This window comes from Pristis pectinata, chromosome 1, assembly GCF_009764475.1.
Source record: "Pristis pectinata isolate sPriPec2 chromosome 1, sPriPec2.1.pri, whole genome shotgun sequence".
NCBI lineage: Eukaryota > Metazoa > Chordata > Chondrichthyes > Rhinopristiformes > Pristidae > Pristis > Pristis pectinata.
Genome location: NC_067405.1, coordinates 147629488 through 147655217, shown reverse-complemented (window position 1 = coordinate 147655217; position 25730 = coordinate 147629488). Strand labels below are relative to the sequence as shown.

Below are 25730 nucleotides of genomic sequence, written 5' to 3'. Positions count from 1 at the left end.
TAGGCACTCCTGAATTCAAACATCCCAGGGAAACCTCAATTACTGGGGCTGAGAGCAAGAGGAAAGGTCTTTAAGGGGTTAAGTCTCGGTCCAGTCGCCCACACTGCTGGATTGTGGATCTTTGGGTCTTAATGTTCTACAAATCTCTGCCGGCGTCACACAGCAACATCTTTCAAACTGTTCCAATGATCGCCAAGGTTCACTACTGGAAGGGAGCACAGTTCCAACGTGAATGAGTAGCCCTGGTCACAGCTTCCACACGGCCATTGATCACACACTTACACCGAGGACTTTCACACTAAACATGGGCAGGGGAGGCGGTGGAGACAGTCACAGTACGTCTTCACCAGCTCGATCAGGTCTCAGTCCACTCCTCAAGCTGTGGCTCAGGGGCTTCTCTGAAGACTGAGGCAGGACACGGGGGGATGCATGGGCAAAGCCACCCAGAGCACAACCACAAGCAGAAACTCCGCTCTCTGTCAGGATCAGCCCAGGGGAAGGCACACCCAGAAACCAGGCAATAGACTTATCCGGAATGTGTGATGGGACGGGACGGAGGGAGCTTCACTCTGTGTCTAACCTCAGGAGTGTGTGATGGAATGGTGTAGAGGGAGCTTCACCCTGTGTCTGACCCTGGGAGTGTGTGATGGGACAGGACGGAGGGAGCTTTACTCTGTGTCTGACCCCGGGAGTGTGTGACGGGACGGTGTGGAGGGAGCTTCACTCTGTGTCTGACCCCGGGAGTGTGTGATGGGACGGTGTGGAGGGAGCTTCACTCTGTGTCTAACCTCAGGAGTGTGTGATGGGACGGTGTGGAGGGAGCTTTACTCTGTGTCTGACCCCGGGAGTGTGTGATGGGACGGTGCGGAGGGAGCTTTACTCTGTGTCTGACCCCGGGAGTGTGTGATGGGACGGTGCGGAGGGAGCTTCACTCTGTGTCTGACCCCGGGAGTGTGTGATGGGACGGTGCGGAGGGAGCTTTACTCTGTGTCTGACCCCGGGAGTGTGTGATGGGACGGTGCGGAGGGAGCTTTACTCTGTGTCTGACCCCGGGAGTGTGTGATGGGATGGTGCGGAGGGAGCTTCACTCTGTGTCTGACCCCGGGAGTGTGTGATGGGACGGTGCGGAGGGAGCTTCACTCTGTGTCTGACCCCGGGAGTGTGTGACGGGACGGTGCAGAGGGAGCTTCACCCTGTGTCTGACCCCGGGAGTGTGTGATGGGACGGTGCGGAGAGCATGGAATGGAAGGGTTTCAGAGACACTATGAAAGGAAGAGTTGGAGAGGTGTGGGAGGCAGATCTGGATCTCCTTCACCAGATCCTTGTTTTGAGTTGAGTACAGAGGAGCCGTCACCCATGGCAACCCCCCGGGAGTGGCTGGGTGTGAGTGGTGACTGACCGCAAGCTAGTGGGACGGTCTGTGATTGTTGGAGAGCTGGGGGTCCCCTGGATGGTCAGTAGGATGGTCTGCGACTGTTGGAGAGCTGGGGGTCCCCTGGATGGTCAGTGGGATGGTCCGCGACTGTTGGAGAACTGGGGGTCCCCTGCAGCCAGCAGATCCAGGAGGGTATGAAGGAGCTGAAACCAGAGAGGGGCTGACCTCTCAGCGGGCTGGACGAGGTCTCGGAGAAAGGGGTGGTTGAGACTGACGAAGGTGTGATGAATCATCCCGTCTGAGCAAATCAGCAAGGAAACAGGTCCTTCGGCCCAACTCATCCATGCCGAGCAAGATTCCCATCTAAGCCAGTCCCATTTGCTTGTGTTGGGCCCACATCCCTCAAAACCTTTCTTGTCCAAATGTCTTTTAGACGTTATTGTACCTGCCTCTACCACTTCCTCTGGCAGCTCGTTCCACATACACACCACCCCTTGTGTGAAAAATTTGTGCCTCAAGTTCCTATTAAATCTCTCCCCTTTCATCTTAAGCCCATGCGCTCTAGTTACTGGTTCCCCAACCCTGGGAAACAGACTGAGTGCATTCACCCTATCTGTGCCCCTCATGATTTTGTACACCTCCGTAAGGTCGCCCCTTGGTCTCCCACACTCCAGTGAACAAAGTGCTCCCCTGCCCAACCTCTCCCTGTACCTCAGGCCCTCGGATCCCAGCAACATCTTCGGAAAGGAGTCGTAGCTCAGCGAGGATCACATGCGGAAAGCTCTCCCCTTACCTGTTGGGCAGTTGTTGTTCCCCTGGTCTTGGATCACACCAGGGACTCTGAGGAGGATCCGTGTACATGATGGGCTGCTGGCAGTGGAGGGTGAGGGGAGACATGTGTCCAGAGGAGGACCAATATACTGAGGGACTCAAACTTTGCCTCACGAAGGTGCTGTCAGTCCCACTAGCCTCGCTGGGCACACTGTAACCCAGGATGGATGGGCTGTAGAACGCCAGTGTGGGAAATTCGTGCCTGTTCTCCATGTACGGCGTAGGGATGCAGACAGTGCCGTGTTCACCCAGACTGGGCAGCATGCTGCTGTACTGTGGCTGTGACTCCGGGGGGGAGTTCTTCATGTCACCGTCCACCGCCTCGGCCCTGAATTCTTGCCTTTCGGGCAGCTGCGGAGACTCCTTTGTTGGGGAAGAGGCCATGCCTGCCCCACAGCCCCCGCGCAGTAGGAACTTGTTGGGAGATCGCCGCTCAAAGAACCATTGCGTCTTCTCGCTGGGAAGCAAAGAGCAGAACATTAAAATGGGAATCGCATTCACAGCCTTTCCACCCCTCCCAAGGTCCAGAAATGGAAGTCGAGTCCAGTTTATTGTCATCTGCACATGTGTGCACAGGTGCAACGGAAAACTTACTTGCAGCAGCATCACAGGCACAGAGCATCAGATAAGCAGCACTCACAAGAAAAACATAAACATCAATTGTACACAATTTTTACAAGAAAGAACACAATTAGAACAAATAAAAAGCAACAAAGTCCAATTTAGTGCAAAGTGATCAAAGTGGTCTCAGTGTTTCTACACTGAGGTAGTGATTAGCGTTGTGCAGGTTGGTACAAGAACCGAATGGTTGATAAGATATCTTTATTAGTCACATGTACATCAAAACACACAGTGAAACGCATCTTTTGCGTAGAGTGTTCTGGGGGCAGCCCGCAAGTGTCGCCACGCTTCCAGCGCCAACATAGCATGCCCACAACTTCCTAACCCGTACGTCTTTGGAATGTGGGAGGAAACCGGAGCACCCGGAGGAAACCCACGCAGACACAGGGAGAACGTACAAACTCCTTACAGACAGTGGCCGGATTTGAACCCGGGTTGCTGGCACTGTAAAGTGTTACACTAACCGCTACACTACCGTGCCTGCCCTAAGGGAAGTAGCTGTTCCTGAACCTGCTGGTGTGGGACTTCAGGCTTCTGTACCTCCTGCCCGATGGGAGCCATGAGAAGGTGGCACGGCCCGGATGGTGGGGATCTTTGATGATGGATGTTGCCTTCTTGAGGCAGCACCTCCTGTAGATACTCCCGATGGTGGGGAGGGATGTTCCCGTGATGTATTGGGCTGAGTCCACTACTCTCTGCAGCTTCTTGAATTCCTGCGCATTCGAATTGCCATCCCAGACCAGTCAGGATACTTCCAACAGCACATCTGTAGAAGTGTGTTAGAGTGTTCAGTGACAAGTCGAACCTCCTTAACCTCTGAAGAAGATGGTGGTGGTGTTGTGTGGGAGCTGATTGGCTCCCTGACTTGGTTAGCCCTGAGCAGAGCCTTGGCCACAACTACCCCAATCAGCATGGAAGGGATTGTCCATACTATTACAAAATGGTTAGGTTAGGTTACAAGGAATAAAACAGGGCTGTACTCAGTCATACAGCACTGGGTCAGGTCTTTCAGCGCACTGACCACCAACCACCCATATACACTGGCCCTGCACTAATCCCATTTTGTTCTCCCCACATCGACCACGTCCAACAAGAGACAGTTTATGAGGAGAGACTAAGGGAGCTAGGGCTTTAATCTTTGGAGAGGAGGAGGATGAGGGGAGACATGATAGAGGTGTACAAAATATTCAGAGGAATAGATAGAGTGGACAGCCAGCGCCTCTTTCCCAGGGCACCAATGCTCAATACAAGAGGGCATGGCTTTAAAGTAATGGGTGGGAAGTTCAAGGGAGATATCAGAGGGAGGTTTTTTACCCAGAGAGTGAGAGTGGTTGGGGCATGGAATGCGCTGCCTGGGTCGGTGGTGGAGGCAGGTACATTGGTCAAATTCAAGAGGTTGCTAGATAAGCATATGGAGGAATTTAAAATAGAGGGATATGTGGGGGGAAGGGGTTAGATAGTCTTAGGCAAGGTTTAAAGGTTGGCACAACATTGTGGGCTGAAGGGCCTGTATTGTGCTGTACTGTTCTGTGTTCTATGATCTTATGAACTTCCTTTCACACTCAGTGGCATTCCCAGTGCCGAATCCCATACCAGCACCTCCACTTCCTCAGACGAGGGAAATTCAGCATGTCCCCGATGACTCTCACCAATTTTTACATGCACCATAGAAAGCATCCTATCCGGATGCATCACGGCTTGGTATGACAACTGCTCTGCCCAGGACCACAAGAAACCGCAGAGAGTTGTGGACACAGCCCAGCGCATCATGGAAACCAGCCTCCCCTCCTTGGACACACAAGAGATTCTGCAGATGCTGGAATCTGGAGCGACACACACAAAATGCAGGAGGAACTCAGCGGGTCAGGCAGCACCTATGAAGGGAAACAAACAGTCAACGTTTTGGGTTGACACCCTCATTCAGGACCGGATTCCTGATGAAGGGCCTCGACCCGAAATGTCAACTGTTAATTTCCCTCCATAGATGCTGCCTGACTCGCTGAGTTCCTCCTGCATTTTGTGTGTGTCACTCCCTTCCATGGACCCCGACTACACTTCCCACCGCCTCGGGAAAGCAGCCAACATAATCAAAGACCCCTCCCACCCCGGACATTCTCTCTCCTCCTCCCTCCCATCGGGCAGAAGATACAAAAGATTGAAAGCACGTACCGCCAGGCTCAAGGACAGCTTCTATCCCGCTGTTATCAGACTCTTGAACAGACCTCTTGTACAATAAGTATGAACTCTTGACCTCACAATCTACCTCATCATGGTCCTTGCACCTTACTGTCTGCCTGCACTGCACCTTCTCTGTGACTGTAACACAATATTCTGCATTCTGCATTGATTTTGCTACATCAATGTACTTATGTATGGAACGATCTGTCTGGATGGCACACAAAGCCCTTGGTACATTTGACAATAATAAACCAATTACCAAATCAACAACTTGGAGGTCACCATTAACCAGAAACTCAACTGGACCAGTTGGGCAGGTAAGACGGCAGGTATCCTCTGGTGAGTGACACCCCAGGGCCTTTCCTACAAGACACAAGTAAGGGCCCTGAATGAATGCAGCTCTAAGACCATCCAGCACAAAGTTGCTCAACGATCAGCACCCCATCCACCACCCTGAATATTTATCCCCCTCACGACTGACGCACAGTGTCCGCAGATCGCACCACCTACAAACATACTCAGCCAGGCTACAGTGACAGCAACTCCCAACCCCACAAACTCTCCCACCAAGGACAAGGACAGCAGCCACGGAGAAATGACCTGCAGATCTCACAGCTTCCTGAGATGGAAGAACACCACTGGTCCTGCACCGTCACTGAGCCCAAGTCCTGGAACTTCCTCCCGCCACCTTCACAGAAGGTTCCCGAAGACAGCTCACTCCCACCTTCTCAAGGGCAATGAGGGATGGGCAATAACTGCTGGCCTGGGCAGTCAGAACCACATCCCAGAAACAAATAAGACCAGGTGCTGTAAGAACAAACCACAGGCATAATCTAACAAAGTTACCTTTGTTTTGGAGGCACTGGATTATGCTTAAAGGTTCGGTTTTGCCTCGCTCAGGAGCACACAAGCAAATAATAGGCAGATGTCTGCTCCATTACACTAATTAGACTGATTACTGCCCGGGATTGGAAATCTTTACCTCATTCCATGTTCACTGAGTTGCAATGCCCCTTGTCGAGCTGCCTCAATGTGAGACTTTAATGCAAATCAGATCTGTGCAAAATGGCAAAACAATCAAACTCCAGCCAGCTGGCTGACAGGTTGGCTCAGAGCCCGGACTTCAGTGAGTATTTGGGCTTCCTGGCCAAAGGTGTCAGGGAACGTTCAGAGTAACCAAGGAGGTGCACAGAGCAAACCACTGCCACCGTGGAGAGGCCGACAACTGTTGACACTGGAGCTTCAGCTCAGGATCTCTCACAGAACTAAGGCCACAACATCCAGTCACTACTAGGGTCGCACTGAGAGAGCATTGTACTGTGGGGAGGGTGGTACTTCATGTTCATAGATCCCTCAAGGTTGCTGTGCAGGTCGATAGGGTTGTTAAGAAGGCGTGAGGTGTGTTGCCCGTCATTAGTCGGGGGATTGAGTTCAAGAGCTGCGAGGTGATGTTGCAGCTCTATAGAACTCTGGTTAGACCACACTTGGAGTATTGTGTTCAGTTCTGGTCGTCTCATTATAGGAAGGATGTGGAAGCTTTAGAGAGGGTGCAGAGGAGATTTACCAGGATGCTGCCTGGATTGGAGAGCATGTCTTATGAGGATAGGTTGAGTGAGCTAGGGCTTTTCTCTTTGGAGAGGAGGAGGATGAGAGGTGACTTGATAGAGGTGTACAAGGTGATAAGAGGCATAGATCGAGTGGACAGTCAGAGACTTTTTCCCAGGGCAAAAATGTCTAACATAAGGGGGCATAATTTTATGGTGACTGGAGGAAGGTATAAGGGGGATGTCAGGGGTAAGTTTTTTTTACACAGAGTGGTGGGTGTGTGGAACGCACTGCCGGCAGAGATTGTGGGGGCAGATACATTAGGGACATTTAAGAGACTCTTAGATAGACACATGAATGATAGAGAAATGGAGGGCTATGTGGGAGGGAAGGGTTAGATAGATCTTAGAGCAGGATAAAATGTCGGCACAACATCGTGGGCCGAAGGGCCTGTACTGTGCTGTAGTGTTCTATGTTCTAGAATTAAGGCCACAAAATCCAGTCGCTACTAGTGACACACTGAGAGAGTGTCACACTGTGGGAGGGGCGGTACTGAGGGAGGGTCACACTGTGGGAGGGACGGTACTGAGGGAGGGTCACACCGTGGGAGGGGCGGTACTGAGGGAGGGTCACACCGTGGGAGGGACGGTACTGAGGGAGGGTCACACCGTGGGAGGGGCGGTACTGAGGGAGGGTCACACCGTGGGAGGGGCGGTACTGAGGGAGGGTCACACCGTGGGAGGGGCGGTACTGAGGGAGGGTCACACCGTGGGAGGGGCGGTACTGAGGGAGGGTCACACCGTGGGAGGGGCGGTACTGAGGGAGGGTCACACTGTGGGAGGGGCGGTACTGAGGGAGGGTCACACTGTGGGAGGGGCGGTACTGAGGGAGGGTCACACTGTGGGAGGGGTGGTACTGAGGGAGGGTCACACTGTGGGAGGAGCGGTACTGAGGGAATGCCTTAAGAAGATAGGGGGTTGCCCCTTCCTTGAACCATGTTCTGGAGAAGGTGCTCCCACAGTGCTGCTGGGAGGAAGATCCAGGATTTAGACCCACTCAGCACTGGTGACGAAGAGAATGAGATGAGGTGCCAACCAAGCGGGCTGCTTTGTCCTGGATGGTATTGAGCTGTGAGAGTTGTTGGACTTGCCCTCGTCCATGCAAGTGGAGATGTTCTATCACACTCCTGACTTGTGCCTTGTCCATGGTGGAGAGAGTTTCAGATGCCTGGGAGTACGACATCCTCCACAGGGAAGCTAGACTCTGACCCGCTCTTGTAACCACCATGTTTATTTGGCTGGTGCCGTTGAATTTCTGGACAACGATGACCCCCAGGAAGCCGATGGTGGGGGATGCAGCACAGGGGAGGTGGTCAGAGTCTCTCCTGTCGGAGACAGTCATTGCCTGGCATGTGTGTGATGTGAAGGTCACTTGTCACATCAGCCCACGTTGAACATTGTCCAGGCCCTGCTGCAGGCAGGCGTGGCCTGCTTCACTGGCTGAGAAGATGCAAAAGGTGTTGAACATTGTGATCAGCGACCATCCCCACCTCAGACTTCCCGACGGGAGGAAGGTCACTGACGAAGCAGCAGAAGGTGTTGGGACCCAGGACCCTGCCCTGGGGGTCTCCTGCAGTGATGTCCTGGGACTGGGGTGACTGACCTCCAACACCCACACCCACCTTCCTCCATGTGAAGTCTGACTCCAGCCACTGGAGTGTTTTCCTGTTGAGTTCAGGTTTACCGTGGTTCCTTGATGCCACACTCAGTCAGATGCTGCCTGGATGTCGAGGGCAGTCACCCTTTGGTCCACGTTTGGACGGAGGTTGTGCTGGGGTCTGGGGCCGAGTGGTCCTGGTGAAACCCAGACTGGGCATCAGGGAGCAGGTGATGGGGGTAAGTGCCCGGTGGCACCTCCGTCACCCTGCCGATGTCCGAGAGCAGTAAGTAGCCAGATTGGATTTGTCCTGCCTTTGGTGACCAGGACATACCTGGGCAGTTTCCCCCACCGTGGGGCTGGTGCCAGTGTTGTAACTGGACTGGAATAGCTCAGTCTGGGACACAGCTGGGTCCGGAGCACCGCTCCTCGGTGCCAGAGCTGGGACCTTTGCTGCTCCCTGCAACCTCAGCCGTCGCCTGACATCATGGGGAGCGGACCCAATGGGCTGGAGACAGTTTCTATGACGGTGAAGGTCTCGGGGGGAACCGACGTGGATCATCTCCTCGGCTGCTGTCTGAACGTGGCAGCAAATGCTTCGGCTTGGTCTCCAGCACTGGGCTCCATGTCCCTGAGGGTGGGGTGTCCTCCCACTGCCCGCTCAGTGGTCCACACAGTCCACTGCCAGTTGTGGTCGGATGCAGAGCTTCATTCCGGTCCATTGATTGTGGGATCTTCCCTCTGTCCTGTTGCTACACCGGGTTGGCTCTTCAACAAAGGGTGAGCCCAGTGCTGTTCAGTGAGGGCAGAGTGAAGAGTTCTCTTCAACTGCTGCTTGAGGGTCAAAGTCACTGGACCTAGGGTCATTCAGCACGGAAACAGGCCCTTCGGCCCAACTGGTCCATGCCGACCGTGGCACCCATCTAAGCACCTCCCATTTGAAAAACACAATGATGCTGGAGGAACTCAGCAGGCCAGGCAGCATCCGTGGAGAACAGCAGGCGGTCAACGTTTCGGGTCAGGACCCTTCCTCAGGACTGAAGATAGGGAAAGGGGAAGCCCAATATATAGGGGGGAAAAGCAGAGCAGTGATAGGTGGACAAAAGAGGGGAGGCGGGGTGGGCACAGGGTGGTGATAGGTAGATGCAGGTAAGAGATAGTGATGGGCAGGTGCGGGGGAGGAGGGGAGAGCAGATCCACCGGGGATGGGTCAAAGGTAAAGAGAGAGAGGGAAAAAAGGCTAGGAAAGGGAAGAAGTGGGCGGGGGGAGGGGTGTTGTGGGGAAGGAGATTCCCTAAAGTGGAATTTGGGATTCCCTAAAGTGGGAGAATTCAATGTTCCTGCCGTTGGGCTGCAAGGTTCCAAGACGGAAAATGAGGTGCTGTTCCTCCAGTTTGCGCTTGGAATTCTCCTGGCAGTGGAGGAGGCCGAGGACTGACATATCAGTGATAGTGTGGGAGGGGGAGTTGAAGTGACCGGCAACGGAGAGATGCAGATCGCGGTTACGGACAGAGCGCAGGTGTTCTGTGAAATGGTCACCTAGTCTGCGTTTGGTCTCACCAATTTTCCTGCATTTGGCCCATGTCCCTCTAAACCTTTCCTATCCGTGTACCTGTCCAAATGTCTTTTTAATGTTGTTATTGTACCTTCCTCTGGCAGCTCGTTCCACACCCCCACCACCCTCTGCGTGAAGAAGTTGCCCCTCAGGTCCCTTTTAAATCTTTCCCCTCTCACCTTAAACCTGTGCCCTCTAATTTTTAGTTCCTTTTCACCGGGAAAAAGATGGTGTGTATTCACCCTATCTGTACCCCTCATGATTTTATACACCTCTGTAAGGTCACCCCTCAATCTCAAGTCCCAGCCTGCCCAACCTCTCCCTGTAACTCAGGCCTCCAAGTCCTGGCAACATCCTTGCAAAAATGTCCGGGTTCTCCATTGGAGCCATGTACTGACCATTCCAGGCAAGGACTGCCGGCTTCCTCCCGTAACCGGTGCTGGAGAACCAGATGGGTTTTAATGAGTAGTTTTATGGTTGCCATCAGGAAGACTGACCAATTCCTCCCGATTTAATTCATTAACACCAAGTCCCCAGCTGTCAAGGTGGGATTGGAACATGCTTCTCGATCGGTTGTTGAGGCTTCTGGCTGCCAGTCCGCCCTCCCTGCCCATACCTACTCTGCAAGTGATTGCACTGGAGAGAGTGCAGAGAATACTCACCAGGGCGTTGCCTGGATCGGAGGACTTTAGTTATGGGGAGAGATTGGAGAGGCTGGGCTTGTTTTCCCTAGAGCGAAGGAGGCTGAGGGGGGACCTGATGGAGGTGCATAAATATATAAGAGGCATACATAACACAGATGGAATCCTTTTCCCGTGCAGCATGATGTCCCAACTCTTGTACTCAGTGCCTCGGGCAAACGCAGCAAATGCCTTCTCCACTGCCCTGTCCACATGTGTCACCTCTTTCAGGAAGCTGAGGACTTTCACCCCAAGGTCTCTGTACATCAACGCCCTGAAGATCCCTGCCATTTACTCTAAATGTCCCACTGTAGCATAGTGGTTAGCATAATGTTTTACAGCGCCAGTGAGCCGGGTTCAAATCCGGCCGCTGTCTGTAAGGAGTTTGTACGTTCTCCCCGTGTCTGCGTGGGTTTCCTCCGGGTGCTCCGGTTTCCTCCCACATTCCAAAGACGTACGGGTTAGGAAGCTATGGGCGTGCTATGTTGGCCCCGGAAGCGTGGCGACACTTGCGGGCTGCCCCCCAAAATCACTACGCAAAAGATGCATTTCACTGTGTGTTTCGATGTACGTGTGACTGATAAAGATCTGATCTGATCTTAGAAACTGACCTCCCAAAGTGCATCACTTCACATCTGTCTGGATTAAGTTCCACCCTGCCACCCCTTCGCCCAACTCTCGATCAACAACCTATACCAACTTCGCTGATTCATGCCCCACTGTACCTCGACCAAAAGAAACTGGAGGACGAGTGGGCACAGTTAGTAAATCCACAGCCTCATGGCTCCAGAAACCCAGATTCGATCCCGACCTCCGGCGCTGTCTGTGTGGAGTTTGCACGTTCTCCCTGTGACCGCGTGGGCTTCCCCCGGGTGCTCGGGTTTCCTCCCACATCCCGAGGATGTGCGGTCAGCAAGTTAATTGGCCGCTGTAAGTTGTCCTTGGGGTACGGGTGAGGGGTAGAATCTGGGGGTAGATGATGGGAATGTGGGGAGAGTATGTGAGGTGTTGCACTCCGGGAGATCTGGGACAGAACACAGTTAATGGCAGGATCCTTAACAGCATTGATGAACAGAGCGATCTTGGGGTCCAGGTACATGGCTCTCTAAAAGTGGCCACACAGGTTGATAGGGTGGTAATGATGGCATATAGCATGCTTGCCGTCATTAATCAAGGCACTGAGTTCAAGAGTCAGGAAATTATGTTACAGCTTTATAAAACTCTGGTCAGGCCACGTTTAGAGTATTGCATTCAATTCTGGTTGCCCCATTACAGGAAGGATGTGGAGGCTTTGGAGAGGGTGCAGGAGAGGTTCACCAGGATGCTGCCTGGATTACAGGACAGGTGCCATGAGGAGAGGTTGGACAAACTGGGGTTCTTTTCTCCAGAGCAGCAGAGGCTGAGGGGAGATCTGATAGAAGTTTATACAATTATGCGAGGCACAGACAGAAAAGGCAGCCAGTATCTCTTTCCCAGGATTTAAATGTCTGGTACTAGAGGGCATGTACTTAAGGTGAGAGAGAGAAAGTACAGAGATGTGTGAGGCAAGTTTGTTTTGTTTTTACACACACACACACACACACACACACACACACACACACACACACACACACACACACACACACACACACACAGAGTGGTGGGTGCCTGGAACGCACTGCCAGAGGTGGTGGTGGAGGCAGATAGCATAGGAGTGTTTAAGAGACTCTGAGATAGGCACGTGAATATTGCAGAGAAGGGAGGGATATGGTCAGTGTGTGGGGAAGAGGAATTAGATTAATTAGGAGTCATTGGTTTACTTAGTTCAGCACAACATTGTGGGTTGAAGGGCCTGTCCTGTGCTGTTCTATGGTAAAATGGGATTAACGTAGGGGTGAGTGTTTGAGTCGGCCTGGACTCAATGGGCTGAAGGGCCTGTTTCCGTACTGTACGACCACATGTCCACTGCCAGCTCCATCCTCCAGCCAGCCCAACCCTCCCCACCATCGAGGACATCTTCAAGAGGTGGTGCCTCAAGAAGGCAGCATCCATCACTAAGGACCCTCGCCACCTGGGACATGCCCTCTTCTCATTACTACCATCGGGGAGGAGGTACAGGAGCCTGAAGACCCACACTCAACGATTCAGGAACAGCTTCTTCCCCTCCACCATCAGATTTCTGAACGTATTTTGTAACGTATAGGTTTTTGTGTCTTTGCATTGCACTGCTGCCGCAAAACAACAGACTTCACGTCATATGTCAGTGATAATAAATCTGATTCTGATGTCTGCAGCAGACATTCCTCTGGAGCTGTCTGGGCACAGGGCTGCATTGTGTCACTCTGGAAGAACGTCCCACGGCCTCAGGATCGGAGGAGATGCATGGCAAGGAACCCCTCATCACTCACACTGCAGTTTTCAAAGTTACTCCCTTGTGTTTCGATTCCAATCAGCTGCCACTTTCTCCCTAAACGCCACTGATCACTTGCCATGAACCATATTCCCAGACAAAGGTTTGCAATGTTTAAACCTTCTCCAATTTATCCCATCCTGGAATAACTCCCTGCTCTGCCCAAGCTTTGCCAATTTTGATTGGATGTGGTCCTGGTCTTGTCACATGACCTCTCACTGCTTCAACTCTGCACTCCTGCCATTGGACATCCAACACATCCATCACTGGGTAGCCCCACCTTCCCATACCCACTCTCAAAGCAAGCAGGTGATAGGCTGCTCTATCAGTCCAGCAGTCTGTGCTCCCACCTCCAAACAATTTTTAAACAAATAAAAGTTTAAGGAATTTTTTTTATGAGGTAAGGTATTTCAACACCTCTGTAGTTTCTCCCTCAGCGCATCCACATTTGGCCACGCACTGACTGTTTCCTGGGGCAGGAAATATCACATTTTCACTTTAAATTGATCCAATCGTTTTTTAAAATCTGTTAAACGGTCTGAAACTGCACACAAAGAATTCTGTGTAGACCAGAAGCCAAGCAAAGCTCAGTAGAGCAAAGCTCCCTCTCCGCTGGCCATAAGAAACAGAATTTATCATCGGACATAAAAGGAGGCAATTCAGTCATTGAGTCAATCCCGGCTCTCGGAGCAATCCCTGGGCTGTAGTCCCTTGCTTTCTGTCTTCCTTTTGGAATAAAGAAGTGGTGTTGTGGACAGCAAGTAAGGTTGTCTAAGGCTACAGAAGGATGGAGATCAGGTGCAAAGTTGGGCAGCGCGTTGGCAGACAGCTAATACCTGGAATGTTCTGCCAGAGGAGGCAGTGGAATCAGACACAATCACTGCATTTGAGAGATATTTAGACAAACACTTGAATAGACAAGGTGTTGAAGGATGCACAGCTAATGTGGGCAAATGGGATTCGTGTAGAAGGTTGCTGTAGATTACAACAGGACATTGATAGGATGCAGACCTGGCTGAGAAGTGGCAGATGGGGTTCAACCCAGAAAAGTGTGAAGTGATTCACTTTGGGAGATCGAATTTGAAGGCAGAATACAAGGTTAATGGCAGGACTCTTAGCAGTGTGGAGGAACAGAGGGATCTTGGGGTCTACATCCATAGATCCCTCAAGGTTGTCACGCAGGTCGATAGGGTTGTTAAGAAGGTGTATGGTGTGCTGCCCTTCATCAGTCGGGGTATTGAGTTCAAGAGCCGCGAGGTGATGTTGCAGCTCTACAGAACTCTGGTTAGGCCACATTTGGAGTATTGTGTTCAGTTCTGGTCACCTCATTATAGGAAGGATGTGGAAGTTTTAGAGAGGGTTCAGAGGAAATTTACCGGGATGCTGCCTGGATTGGAGAGCATGTCTTATGAGGATAGGTTGAGTGAGCTGGGGCTTTTCTCTTTGGAGAGGAGGAGGATGAGAGGTGACTTGATAGAGGTGTACAAGATGATAAGAGGCATAGATCGAGTGGACAGTCGGAGACTTTTTCCCAGGGCGATAATGGCTAACATGAGGGGCATAATTTTAAGGTGATTGGAGGAAGGTATAAGGGGGATGTCAGGGGTAAGTTTTTTTACACAGAGAGTAGTGGGTGCGTGGAACGCACTGCCGGCAGAGGTTGTGGGGGCAGATACATTAGGGACCTTTAAGCAACTCTTAGATAGACACATGAATGATAGAAAAATGGGGGGCTATGTGGGAGGGAAGGGTTAGATAGATCTTAGAGTAGGATAAAATGTCGGCACAACATCATGGGCTGAAGAGCCTGTACTGTGCTGTAATGTTCTATGTTCTAAGGTGCTGGAGGAACTCAGCGGGTCAGGCAGCATCTGTGGAGGGAAATGGACAGTTGGTGTTTCAGGTTGAGACCCTTCATCAGGACTGAAAGATTGAACAATATAGCACAGGAACAGGTCCATCTGCTCACTAGTAATTAAATGCCCAACTAATCCCTTCTGCCTACACAGTGTCCATCTCCCTCCACTCTCTGCACATCCATCTGCCTATCTAAGAGCCTCTTGAACCCCTCTATCGTATCTGCCTCCACCACCACCCCTGGCAGCACATTCCAGGCACCCACCGCTCTCTGTGTAAAGAAATCTGCTCTGCACATCTTTGAACTCACCCCCTCTCACCTTAATTGCATGGAGAGAGAAGAGACAGCCAGAATAAAAAGGTGAATGCAACAGTGTGGAACAAGGTTGTATAAGACATTGGTGAGGCCAAATTTGGAGTATTGTGTGCAGTTCTGGTCGCCTAACTGTAGGAAGGATGTCAGTAAGATTGAAAGAGTGCAGAGGAGATTTACTAGAATGTTGCTGGGTCTTCAGGAGTTGAGTTACAGGGAAAGATTGAACTGGTTAGGACTTTATTCCTTGGAGCGTAGAAGAATGAGGGGAGATTTGATAGAGGTTTACAAAATTATGAGGGGTGTAGACAGAGTTAATGTGAGTAGGCTCTTTCCACCTAGATTAGGAGAGATAAGTACGTGGCTTTAGGGTGAAAGGGGAAAGGTTTAGGGGGAACTTCTCCACTCAGAGAGCGGTGGGAGTGTGGAACGAGCTGCCATCTGACGTGGTAAATGCGGGCTCACTCTTAAGTTTTAAGAATAAATTGGGTAGATACATGGACGGGAGGGGTCTGGAGGGTTATGGACTGGGTGCAGGTCGATGGGACTAGCGGAATAAAGTTTTGGCACAGACTAGAAGGGCCGAATGGCCTGTTTTCTGTGCTGTAGTGGTCTATGGTTCTAAGGGCTGGCAAGTGAAAGGTGGATTTAGGTGAGGAGGGCGGATGGGCAGATGGCGGAGGGGAGGGTGGGAGTAGCGACAGAGGCTGGGGGGTGAGAGGTGGTGGTGACACAGGGCTGCAGATGGTGGGATCTGATAGGAGAGGAAGGTGGGGCATGGGACCAAATGAGGGAGGTGGGAACAGTGGGGGGAGGGGACCCCGTGGGAGGGGTCCCAGTGGGAGGGGTGTGTGGGTCATGGGCTGATGGACCAGGTGGGGGAGGGGGAAGAAACAAGGAGATGCGGGGTTTGTAGGAGGGACTGGGTGGATCAAGGGAGGAGGGACAGAGGAGGGGCAGTGACCAGAAGTTGGAGAATTCAGTCTTCATGCCGTTAGGTGAAACCTACTGAACATTGAAAGGCCTGGATATAGCAGACGTGGAGAGGATGTTTCCAGTAGTGGGAGAGTCCAGGACCAGAGGGCACGGCCTCAGAATGAAAGGACATCCCTTTAGAACAGAGATGAGGAGGAATTTCTTTAGCCAGAGGGTGGTGAATCTGTGGAGTTCATTGCCACAGACGGCTGTGGAGGCCAAGTCATTGGGTATATTTAAAGCGGAGGTTGATAGGTTCTTGATTAGTGAGGGTGTCACAGGTTACGGGGAGAAGGCAGGAGAATGGGGTTGAGAGGGAAAAATAAATCAGCCACGATCGAATGGCGGAGCAGAGTCCATGGGCCGAATGGCCTAATTCTGCTCCTATGTTTTATGGGTTGTAGACTACCCAGGGGGAATATGAGGTGCTGTTCCTCTAGTTTGGGTTTAGGAGGAGGAGTGGAGGAGGCCAAGGACCGACAGGTCGGTGTGGGAATGGGGATGGGAATTAAAATGGCTGGCAGCCGGGAGCTCCAGAAAGCCACGGCGGACAGAGTACATGGGCAGAGGTCGGCATGGACGTGGTGGGCCGAAGAGCCTGATTCTCTGTTGTCCATCTCTACCAGCTCCATTTTCTGGTTTCCAATCTACCGGAACCTTCCCTGATTCGAGAGAACCGGGAAAATTAAAATCAAGGCATCAACTATCTCACCAGCCATTAAGTCCATCAAGACCCAGGAACGTCAACCCACTGCTCTAACAGCTCGTTGCTTACACCTTTAGACTCCATTGTCCTTGGAATAAAGCCAAATGTTCCACTTCCCTTGCTGATTGGTTGGTGTACCTGCAATGTAAACCCTCTGTGATCCATGTACGGGGACAACTGATCCCTCTGTCTGCAGCAGTCTGGAGCCTCACCATTCAAAGGCTGCATCAAACACTGAACACAGAACAGTACAGCACAGGAACAGGCCCTTCGGCCCAGCACGTGTGCTAGCCCTGTTGCCAAATTAAACTAATTCCATCTACCTGCACATAAATCTATACGGCCTGTTCATATGCCCTGTCGCACTGTCACGGATATAAATAATGTTACAAAATTAGATAATGATTAAAGAGAACAATGCAGACGTCAACTGGTCCAACCACAGAGATGCCACGGCCAAGTCACCAGCGCCTCTACTTCCTCAGGTGGCTAAAGAAATTTGGCATGTCCCCTTGACCCTCACCAATTTTTATAGACACACCACAGAAAGCATCCTATCCAGATGCATCACGGCTTGGTACGGCAACTGCTCTGCCCAGGACCACAGGAAACTGCAGAGAGTTGTGGACACAGCCCAGCACATCACGGAAACCAGCCTCCCCTCCATGGACTCCGTCTACACTTCTCGCTGCCTCGGTAGAGCAGCCAACATAATCAAAGACCCCACCCACCCCGGACATTCTCTCTTCTCCCTTCTCCCATCGGGCAGAAGGTACAAAAGCCTGAAAGCACGTACCACCAGGCTCAAGGACAGCTTCCATCCCGCTGTTATAAGACTATTGAATGGATCGCTTGTACGATAAGATGGACTCTTGATCTCACAATCTACCTTGTTTGACCTTGCACCTTATCGTCTGCCTGCACTGCACTTTCTCTGTAACTGTAACACTTTATTCTGCATTCTGTTCTTGTTTTTACCCTGTACTACCTCAATGCACTGTGTAACGAATTGATCTGTATGGATGGCACGCAGAACAAAGTTTTTCACTGCATCTCGGCACATGTGACAATAATAAACCAATTTACCACCATGTCTGAGGGTCTGGATGGTGCTGAGCCCGGCACTGTGTCCACAGGCAGTCCCCCCCATGACAGCATGGGTTTCCCCCAGGTGCTCCGGTTTCCTCTCACATCACAAAGATATGCGGGTCAGTGGGTAAAGTGTCCCTCGAGTCGGTGGGGGGGGGCGGAATCTGGGAGGAGTTGATGGTAATGCAGGGAGAACAGGGTTGCACAGAAATAAGCAGGAAATGGGATTGACGGAATGCTTTGAGGATCATCATGCACTTGATGGGCTCTTTCTGAGGGAATACAAGATCTCCAACATCACAGAGCAGGCTCCAGTCAGTGTGTACACCCCACAGGACAATGAGCAACAGCTGCGAGCACTGGGCCCAGCTGTGGTACCAAGGAGCGGTGCTCCAGGCCCAGCTGTGTCCCAGGACGAGCCGTTCCAGTCCAGTTACAACACTGGCATCTACCCAGCAATGGGGAAAATTGTCCAGGCGCGTCCTGGTCACCAAAAGCAGGACAAATCCGATCCAGCAAAGCATTCCATCAATTCCATTCCCAATCTGAATTAACTGCTCTTCAGTCATCAGCGCAGATGCTGCCTGACCCGCTGAGTTCCTCCAGCACTTTTTGTGTATTGGTCCAGATTCCAGCATCTGCACAATTTATTGTGTCTCCACTATTCAGGACAAAGCAGCCCGCTCGATCGGCACCCCACCCACCTCCCTAAACACTCCCTCCCTCCACCACCGGCCCACAGTGGCTGCAGGGTGCACTGTCTACAAAACGCACTGCAGTTACTCACCCAGGCTACTCCGACAGCACCTCCCAAACCCACCTCCTGTCCACGCATCCCCCCCCCCCCGCAGCAAGGACAACAGGGAACACCACCACCCGCAGGTTCCCCTCCCAGTCACTCACCACCCTGACTGGGAAATATCTCGCCGTTCCTTCACCGTCCCTGGGTCCAAACCCTGGAACCTCCCCACCAACACCGTGGGAGCCCCTTCCCCACACGGACTGCAGCGGTACAATTGGGTGGCTCAGCCCCACCTTCTTGGGGCAGTCAGGGATGGGCAGTAAACGCCGGCCTCGACAGTGACACCCAGGACAAAGTATAAAAAACAAACGAGTGTCCACTTGTACAGGACAGCCTCACACGTCTGGCCCTCAGACAGACTGCAGTGCCAAGTTTCCCAGCAACTGCTGCCGTTTCCGAACAGCTGTCCGACCTTTGGGCCGTGAATGTATTTGGGTGAGCCGGGGTTGTACGTCGTCCTCTACTCCCTACTCCACACCGACGCAGTGGGCGCGGGGTCCGCCAGAGGTCAGCAAGGGCAAAGGATGGGTGAAAGGAAGGTACAAATGGCAAATTAAATTGGTCAATTGGTTTATTGTTGTCACGTGTACCGAGGTGCAGTGAGAAACTTTATTTTCCTGCCATCCAGACAGATCATTTCATCACATCGGTACGTTGAGGGTAGCACAAGGGAAAACAATAACAGAATGCAGAATAAAGTGTTACAGCTACAGAGAAAGTGCAGTGCAGGCAGACAATAAGGTGCAAGGTCATGACGAGGTAGATTGTGAGGTCAAGAGTCCATCTTATCGTACTGGGGAACCGTTCAATAGTCTTATAACAGCAGGATAGAAGCTGTCCTTGAGCCTGGTGGTACGTGCTTTCAGGCTTTTGTATCTTCTGCCCGATGGGAGGGTGGAGAAGACAGAATGTCCGGGGTGGGTGGGGTCTTTGATTATGTTGGCTGCTTTACTGAGGCAGCGAGAAATGTAGACAGAGTCCGTGGAGGGGAGGCTGGTTTCCGTGATGCGCTGGGCTGTGTCCACAACTCTCTGCAGTTTCTTGCGGTCCCGGGCAGAGCAGTTGCCGTACCAAGCCGTGATGCATCCGGCAAAGCAATGAGGAGAGAGACTGAGTGCCAGTTTCTTGAACAGCAGTGATTGTCCTCATTAACCAGAGGGATTGCTGTGGTCTCAGTGCAGCCAAGCACCAGTGGACAGGTTCAGGGAACTGGTCAGTTCCTTCAATGAGGTGGACATCCAGTCAACCCTCCATCTCGACTCCAGAACCTTCACCTGCAGGTCTGGAGGAGGTGGCTCTCGCATCGACCACCTGTATGTTTCAACACGTGTACGTCTCCTGCACCTCAGCAGCCTCTGTGCGGCCGGCGCTGCTCTCGGACCACCAGCTGGTGTGGGCAGAGCTCATCCCACTTCGCGCGTGGGTGCGGTCCGCGCAGTGGCACTTTAACAACCCGCTGCCGGAGGACGAGCCATTCCAAGATTCATCCCGAAAGTCCTGATCCAACTGGAGAAGGAAGCAGGAGGGACGTGGGGAAGACTCGCATCTGTCTCCTCTGTCGGGGGAACGCGAGGGGTTCGGCTGAGAGGCAGGAGTCCAAGATTGGGCATCTTGAGAGGGAGGTGCTGAGCCTGGTGTCCCGCCTGGGTTGAGTTGTCAAGGACCTGGTCCTGTGCCAGGAGAAGGGCGGGTGGGCTGAGAGACCTGCAGCTCGAGAGATTCCGTAGCACATACGCGAAGGCATGGGTCCAGATCCTGCAAAATTTGGACCATGCCTTACCCTTCTTCTATTGCCTGGGAAAAAAACAATAGCAGGAAGTCCGTCTGCAGCTTCTGGAGCTGCTGGCCGACAATGGCTCCTCCGCCACAGATCCAGAGCTCCGTACTCTCCAGATCTGTCCAGAGAGGATGTGCAGAGTTTAACGGAAGGGTTGGCTCAGGTAGTGCTGAACGATTGGGCACTCCGTTGACATTGGGGGAAACGTTCTAGACTCCTGGTAGGTCAGTGGTGGATGAGACCATTGGTGTGGATCACCATGCACCTCCTTTCTCTGGGAGTGTACCCGAGCCTGCTGGACAGGACTACTCCAAGGCCAAGTGCTGGCCTTTTGCCACCGGGATTCAGAGGAAGCTGGCGGATTTCTCCTGGGACAAGAGGAAGCCCTGGGTCTCTGAGTGTCCCGATTGAGGAGGGGGCTCAGTCGCTGGTGTGTGTCCCAACCCAGATGCCAGCTCGCTGCCTTCGGACCCTGTGGAGATCCCTGCACGCTGGGCATCCTCCCAGATGGTGCGCACTGATGTGATGTTTCTTCCTCCAGGAGCTCCGCCTTCAGAACGACGCACAGCTCCCAGTGGCGAGCGTCCACCGCACTGCTCCGCGGGAGTTGCCCATTTTTAAAATCGAGATCTTTTCAAAGTCTGGGACATGGTTGCCTCCGGTCAGGATGCTCCCCCACCAGTGGAGGGAGGTGGTCTGGCTGCCAGGGTGGGTGAGAAAGAAGGAGGAACCAGACAGGGGAGGATTGAGCTGCTCGCCGCTGGAGCTTCCAGTCGTCCCGTCACAATGGGTGTTGGGAGGGTCCCCGAGTGCAGGGTGATCCTGCCGGGGCTGACCCTCCCTTGCTCAGCCGGAGTCGCTCATCAGACCCAGGCCCCGGAACCCTCCTCAGGAGACGGTCCCACACAACAAGAGCCGTGTCTCGGAAACGCCCTCTGTACCGTTCCGCGTGGAGGTGTTTCCTGTACGGGCTGCTCCTGCCCTCGTCTGCCAACCGGACACGCCATGGAAATCCATTCTACCGTCCAGCAGCGAGGGGGGTCCCCATTGGAGGACCCCTACACGGGAGTCCTTCCCCTTTCCCACTGGGGACCCGGGGAGGATACTGTTGTACAGAGTGGTGCCGTACAACAGGTTTTGTTGGTTCACGGACTCCCAGTCACCTTGGAGGCCTGGCAGAGTCCGTGTGCCATGTACACATGGCGTGCGAGAGGCTGCATTCCCCATCTGAGTGTCTGAAGGGGCTGCTGGTGACACTTCGGCCCCGCACTCCTGACCTCTGCGCACCCGGTGCGGGGGGAGGGGGGGGTGTCGGCCAGGGGAACCCCCTTGTCGGTCTGCTCCTGGGCCTGGCCACGGTGGTCACTCACACGTCCCAGCAGTGGGCTGTCAGGGGTTCCGCCCAAGCCGACTGCCTGCCCCCCTCCTTCTGAGGACTCATCCGTGTCCGGGTCTCCCTGGCGAGGAAGCACAGTGTCCACTGGCTCTCTGGAGACCTGCTGGAGCTGGTGGTTACTGCAGGGGCTGGAGTGTGCCCTGGACGGGGTGACAACATTTTAACTGACGTCGCTGTGGCTTTAATGAAAGTGAAGAGCAGATCACCTTCACCCGCTCCTGGAGATGGGTCAGTGGCTGCACCGACCTCAGCCCAGGGGAAACGGGCAGGGCTCGCTCTCCCTCCACACAAACTCTCACCACATGCACCTCTGCTGCCAGTACTGCACAGGACCACAGAGAGCAGCTTCAGTTGCAAAGGGGAGGCATCCCCTGCTCTGTGAGAACAGATCCGTCATCAGCTGGGCAACGCTCAGCTCTGATCATGTGCAAGAACAACATTTATGTAGTAAATAAAACTTGCCTTATCACTTAAAAAAATACAGGTTAGATGCAGATGGAAGGTCCCTGTCACACGCTCCCAGGGTCAGACACAGAGTGAAGCTCCCTCTACACTGCCCATTGAACTAGAACATAGAGCAGTACTGCACAGAAACAGGCCCTTTAGCCCATGATGAAAGTGCTAGACATGATGCCAAACTAAACGCCTAAACTAAATGCACAGATCCACATCCCTCCCTTCCCTGCCCGTTCATGTGTCTCCATCAACACAACTCTGCACTCAGCGATTTGTAAATGAAAACCTTGAGTGACTGTGGCTCAGCACGCACCTGTGTCCTTTACAGGGACTGCAGGGCAGCCACTGCCGCTGAGTACAAAACGTGCAGCCATACTACACACGGCAAGATCCCGCGAAGCCCTCTGTTGGCTGTGTCGAGTCTATGATTGAGTGACGACACCCACCAGGCCCCTCTGTCCTGCTGCTCACTTACCTCCTCCAGCCCCCAGCTGGGCCTTTTCGTCCTGGAGCACACTGTGTGGGGCAGGAGTGAAGGGAGCTGGTCTTGCTGCCCACCCACCCCCCCCTGAGGTCAGTGAGAGAAGCCCAGAGCTGGAAGCTGCAGATCAACCTGCTGGCTGGTCTGTCTCAGACTGCTGAGAACAAGCCCTTCACAGCAGTGAACTTCAGACAGAACAAACGGCTCCCGACTGACGGGCAGGAGGCAAAGTTCAGCCGACAGACAGCAATAACTCGGAGGCTCTTGGCAAGGGGCGGGGAGAGGGTGGGAAGGCGGCCAGGTATTTGTCAGCATCTTGTCTCAGTGTCCAGAGACCAATGTGGTGCTTCCAAAGGGAAGTTGCTGCTGCGAGGCGCACAGCAAGCTCCCAGAGCCTCTCCTCACACGGGGGAGAAAGAATTACCATACAAGAGGGCATGGCTTTAAAGTAATGGGTGGGAAAGTTCAAGGGCGATATCAGAGGAAGGTTTTTCACTCAGAGAGTGGTTGGGGCATGGAAGGCGCTGCCTGGGGTGGTGGAGGCAGGTACATTGGTCAAGTTCAAGAGATTACTAGATAAGCATATGGAGGAACTTAAAATAGAGGGATATGTGGGAGGAAGGGGTTAGATAGGAGTGGTTTGAAGGTTGGCACAACATGGTGGGCCGAAGGGCCTGTACTGCGCTGTACTGTTCTATGTTCGAATTACTTCCTCATGGACTGTGGGGTATGGGAGGGGGGAGAGAGCTCCCGCAGTGGGGCCAACCCCTCTCGCCACCAGCCGGGGGCCAGGGTTCAGTGCGGGTAACACCACCTACCACCAGCTGCGCGTACTCCCTCGGGAGGGGCACCAGAGGTTTGGAGATGACTCTGCCACCCGCCAGCCCAACCCCGAGCCGAGATTGTAACTGAGAGGCCTGCAGTGTGGAGGGAGCTGGTCAAGTGCCATGGAGGCCGGGCTTTCCCGGCATGCACCCCTGCAGAAAGCCCTCTATTCAAGCCATGGGCGCTGTACAGAGCCAACAGCCATGTATCCCAGCGGACAGAGTTGTCCTCCTCTACACCCACCTCCCACCTCCAGGCAACTGCCCAGCAGATCCCACCATCTGCAGCCCTCCACCTCTCACCTCCCAGCCCCTGTGCATGAATATTGAATCCTCCCACTTTAGGTAATCCCTCCACTCCCACCCACCCCCCCCCCCCACCCCCCACGCCTCTTCTTCTCCCCTTTCCTAGACTTTTTTCCACCTTTATCCTCTCTCCCCTTACCTTTGCCCCATCCCCCGGTGGACCTGCTCTCCCCACCTCCCCCACACCTGCCCGTCACTATCTCCTACCTGCATCTACCTGTCACCACCCTGTGCCCACCCCACCTCCCCTCTTCTGTCCACCTATCACTGCTCTGCTTTTCCCTCCTGTATATTGGGCTTCCCCCTTTTCCTATCCAGTCCTGAAGAAGGGTCCTGACCCGAAACGTTGACCGCCTGCTTTTCCCCGCGGATGCTGCCTGACCCGCTGAGTCCCTCCGGCAGTTTGTTTTTCCAGTGTTTTATGCTTCACTCACATCACCAGCAGCCCACCGCCCCCCCCCCCCCCCCCCCCCCCCACTCCCCTCACCCTCCCGACCAAGGCAGCAGGGGCAGTTGAGTCACAGAGCAACACAGCACGGATACAGGCCCATCGGCCCAACCAGTCCCTGCCGACCACGGCGCCCACCCAGCTAGTCCCAATTCCCTGCGTTCGGCCCATATCCCTCCAAGCCCCGCCCCTCCATGTACCTGTCCAAGTGCTTCTTAAATCATCCTGTTGTCCCTGCCTCACCCACTTCCTCTGGCAGCTCGTTCCACACACTCACCACCCTCTGTGTGAAAAAGTTGCCCCTCAGGTCCCTTTTAAATCTTTCTCCTCTCACCCTAAACCTCTGCCCCCTAGTTTTGGACTCCCCCTCCCTGGGGAAAACACTGTTACCGTCCACCTTATCTATGCCTCTCATAATTTTAAACATTTCTATAAGGTCGCCCCTCATTCTCCTACATTCAAAGGAATACAGACCCAGCCTGCCCAACCTCTCCCTGTAACTCAGGCCCTCGAGTCCTGGCAACATCCTCGTAAATCTTCTCTACACTCTCTCCAGTGTAACCAGGTCTTTCCTATAACAGGGTGACCAAACCAGGGTAGAGAGGACATCTGCAGAAAGGAAGCCCCTAGAACGACTGCTTATTGATCAGGGTTCAGAGAGGGCAAGGTATCTGTGGGCATGCAGTCAAGCAGTTATCAGTTGAACCCGACCACTATGTTCATAAAGGGCTGGGTAAATGATTCACCATCAGCCACACAGGGCAGTTACCCACAAGCTGAGCCACACTCCCACTGCATGCACCGAGCACTAAAATGGGGATCTGTCTGATAGCCCAGCTCACTCCCACATAGTCACCCCTACGCCCCAGTCCCATCGCAAGACCGCCCATGGACCCTGTCCCCAGCACTTACTTGCCATTCCTGACTGCCCCCGGGAGGTGGGGCTGAGCTGCCTCCTAGGGACCCAAACAGTCCTTTCAGGTGAGACAGAGATTCACCTGCACCTCCCTTAATATCTCCTCCACCCTCCCTGCAGCTGAACGAGCTCCCTTATCTCCTCCCCATTTCTGCAGTCCCTCTGGTTAAGGTGCTCCCATGGTGCTGGTGGGGAGGGAGTTCTGGGACTTAAGAAGGAATGGCGCTCTATTTCCCAGTCAGGGTGGGGTGTGACTGGGAGGGGAACCTGCGGGTGGTGGTGTCCCCCGTTGACCTTCTGGGTGGGAGAGGTGGCAGGTTTGGGAGGTGCTGTCGGAGTAGCCTTGGTGAGTAACTGTGGGGCGTTGTGTAGATGGTGCACCCTGCAGCCCCTGTGCGCCGGCGGTGGAGGGAGGGGGTGCTTCGGGGGGTGGGTGGGGTGCCGAGCGAGCGGACTGCTCTCTCCTGGATGGCATCGAGTTCTCGAGGGTTGTTGGAGCCGAACTCACCCAGGCCAGTGGGGAGTGTCCCCTCACACTGTCAACTTGTGGAGGG

General features: G+C 53.4%; 1 protein-coding gene across 7 annotated transcripts in view; it reads right to left on the bottom strand.

Annotated features, from left to right (window-relative positions):
- The window catches only part of esr2a (estrogen receptor 2a), a 178041-nt gene that overhangs the window by 90932 nt on the left and 61379 nt on the right, over positions 1-25730 (bottom strand). For 4 of the 7 annotated variants that reach the window (XM_052015195.1, XM_052015235.1, XM_052015184.1 and 1 more), the window contains exon 2: positions 2169-2663. In XM_052015195.1, coding sequence (XP_051871155.1) covers positions 2169-2663 — 495 coding nt within the window. Of the gene's footprint in view, positions 1-2168; positions 2664-5264; positions 5329-10423; positions 10479-22676; positions 22765-25730 lie in introns of those variants that run through there. The other 3 variants (XM_052015215.1, XM_052015243.1, XM_052015204.1) reach the window with 3 other exon arrangements.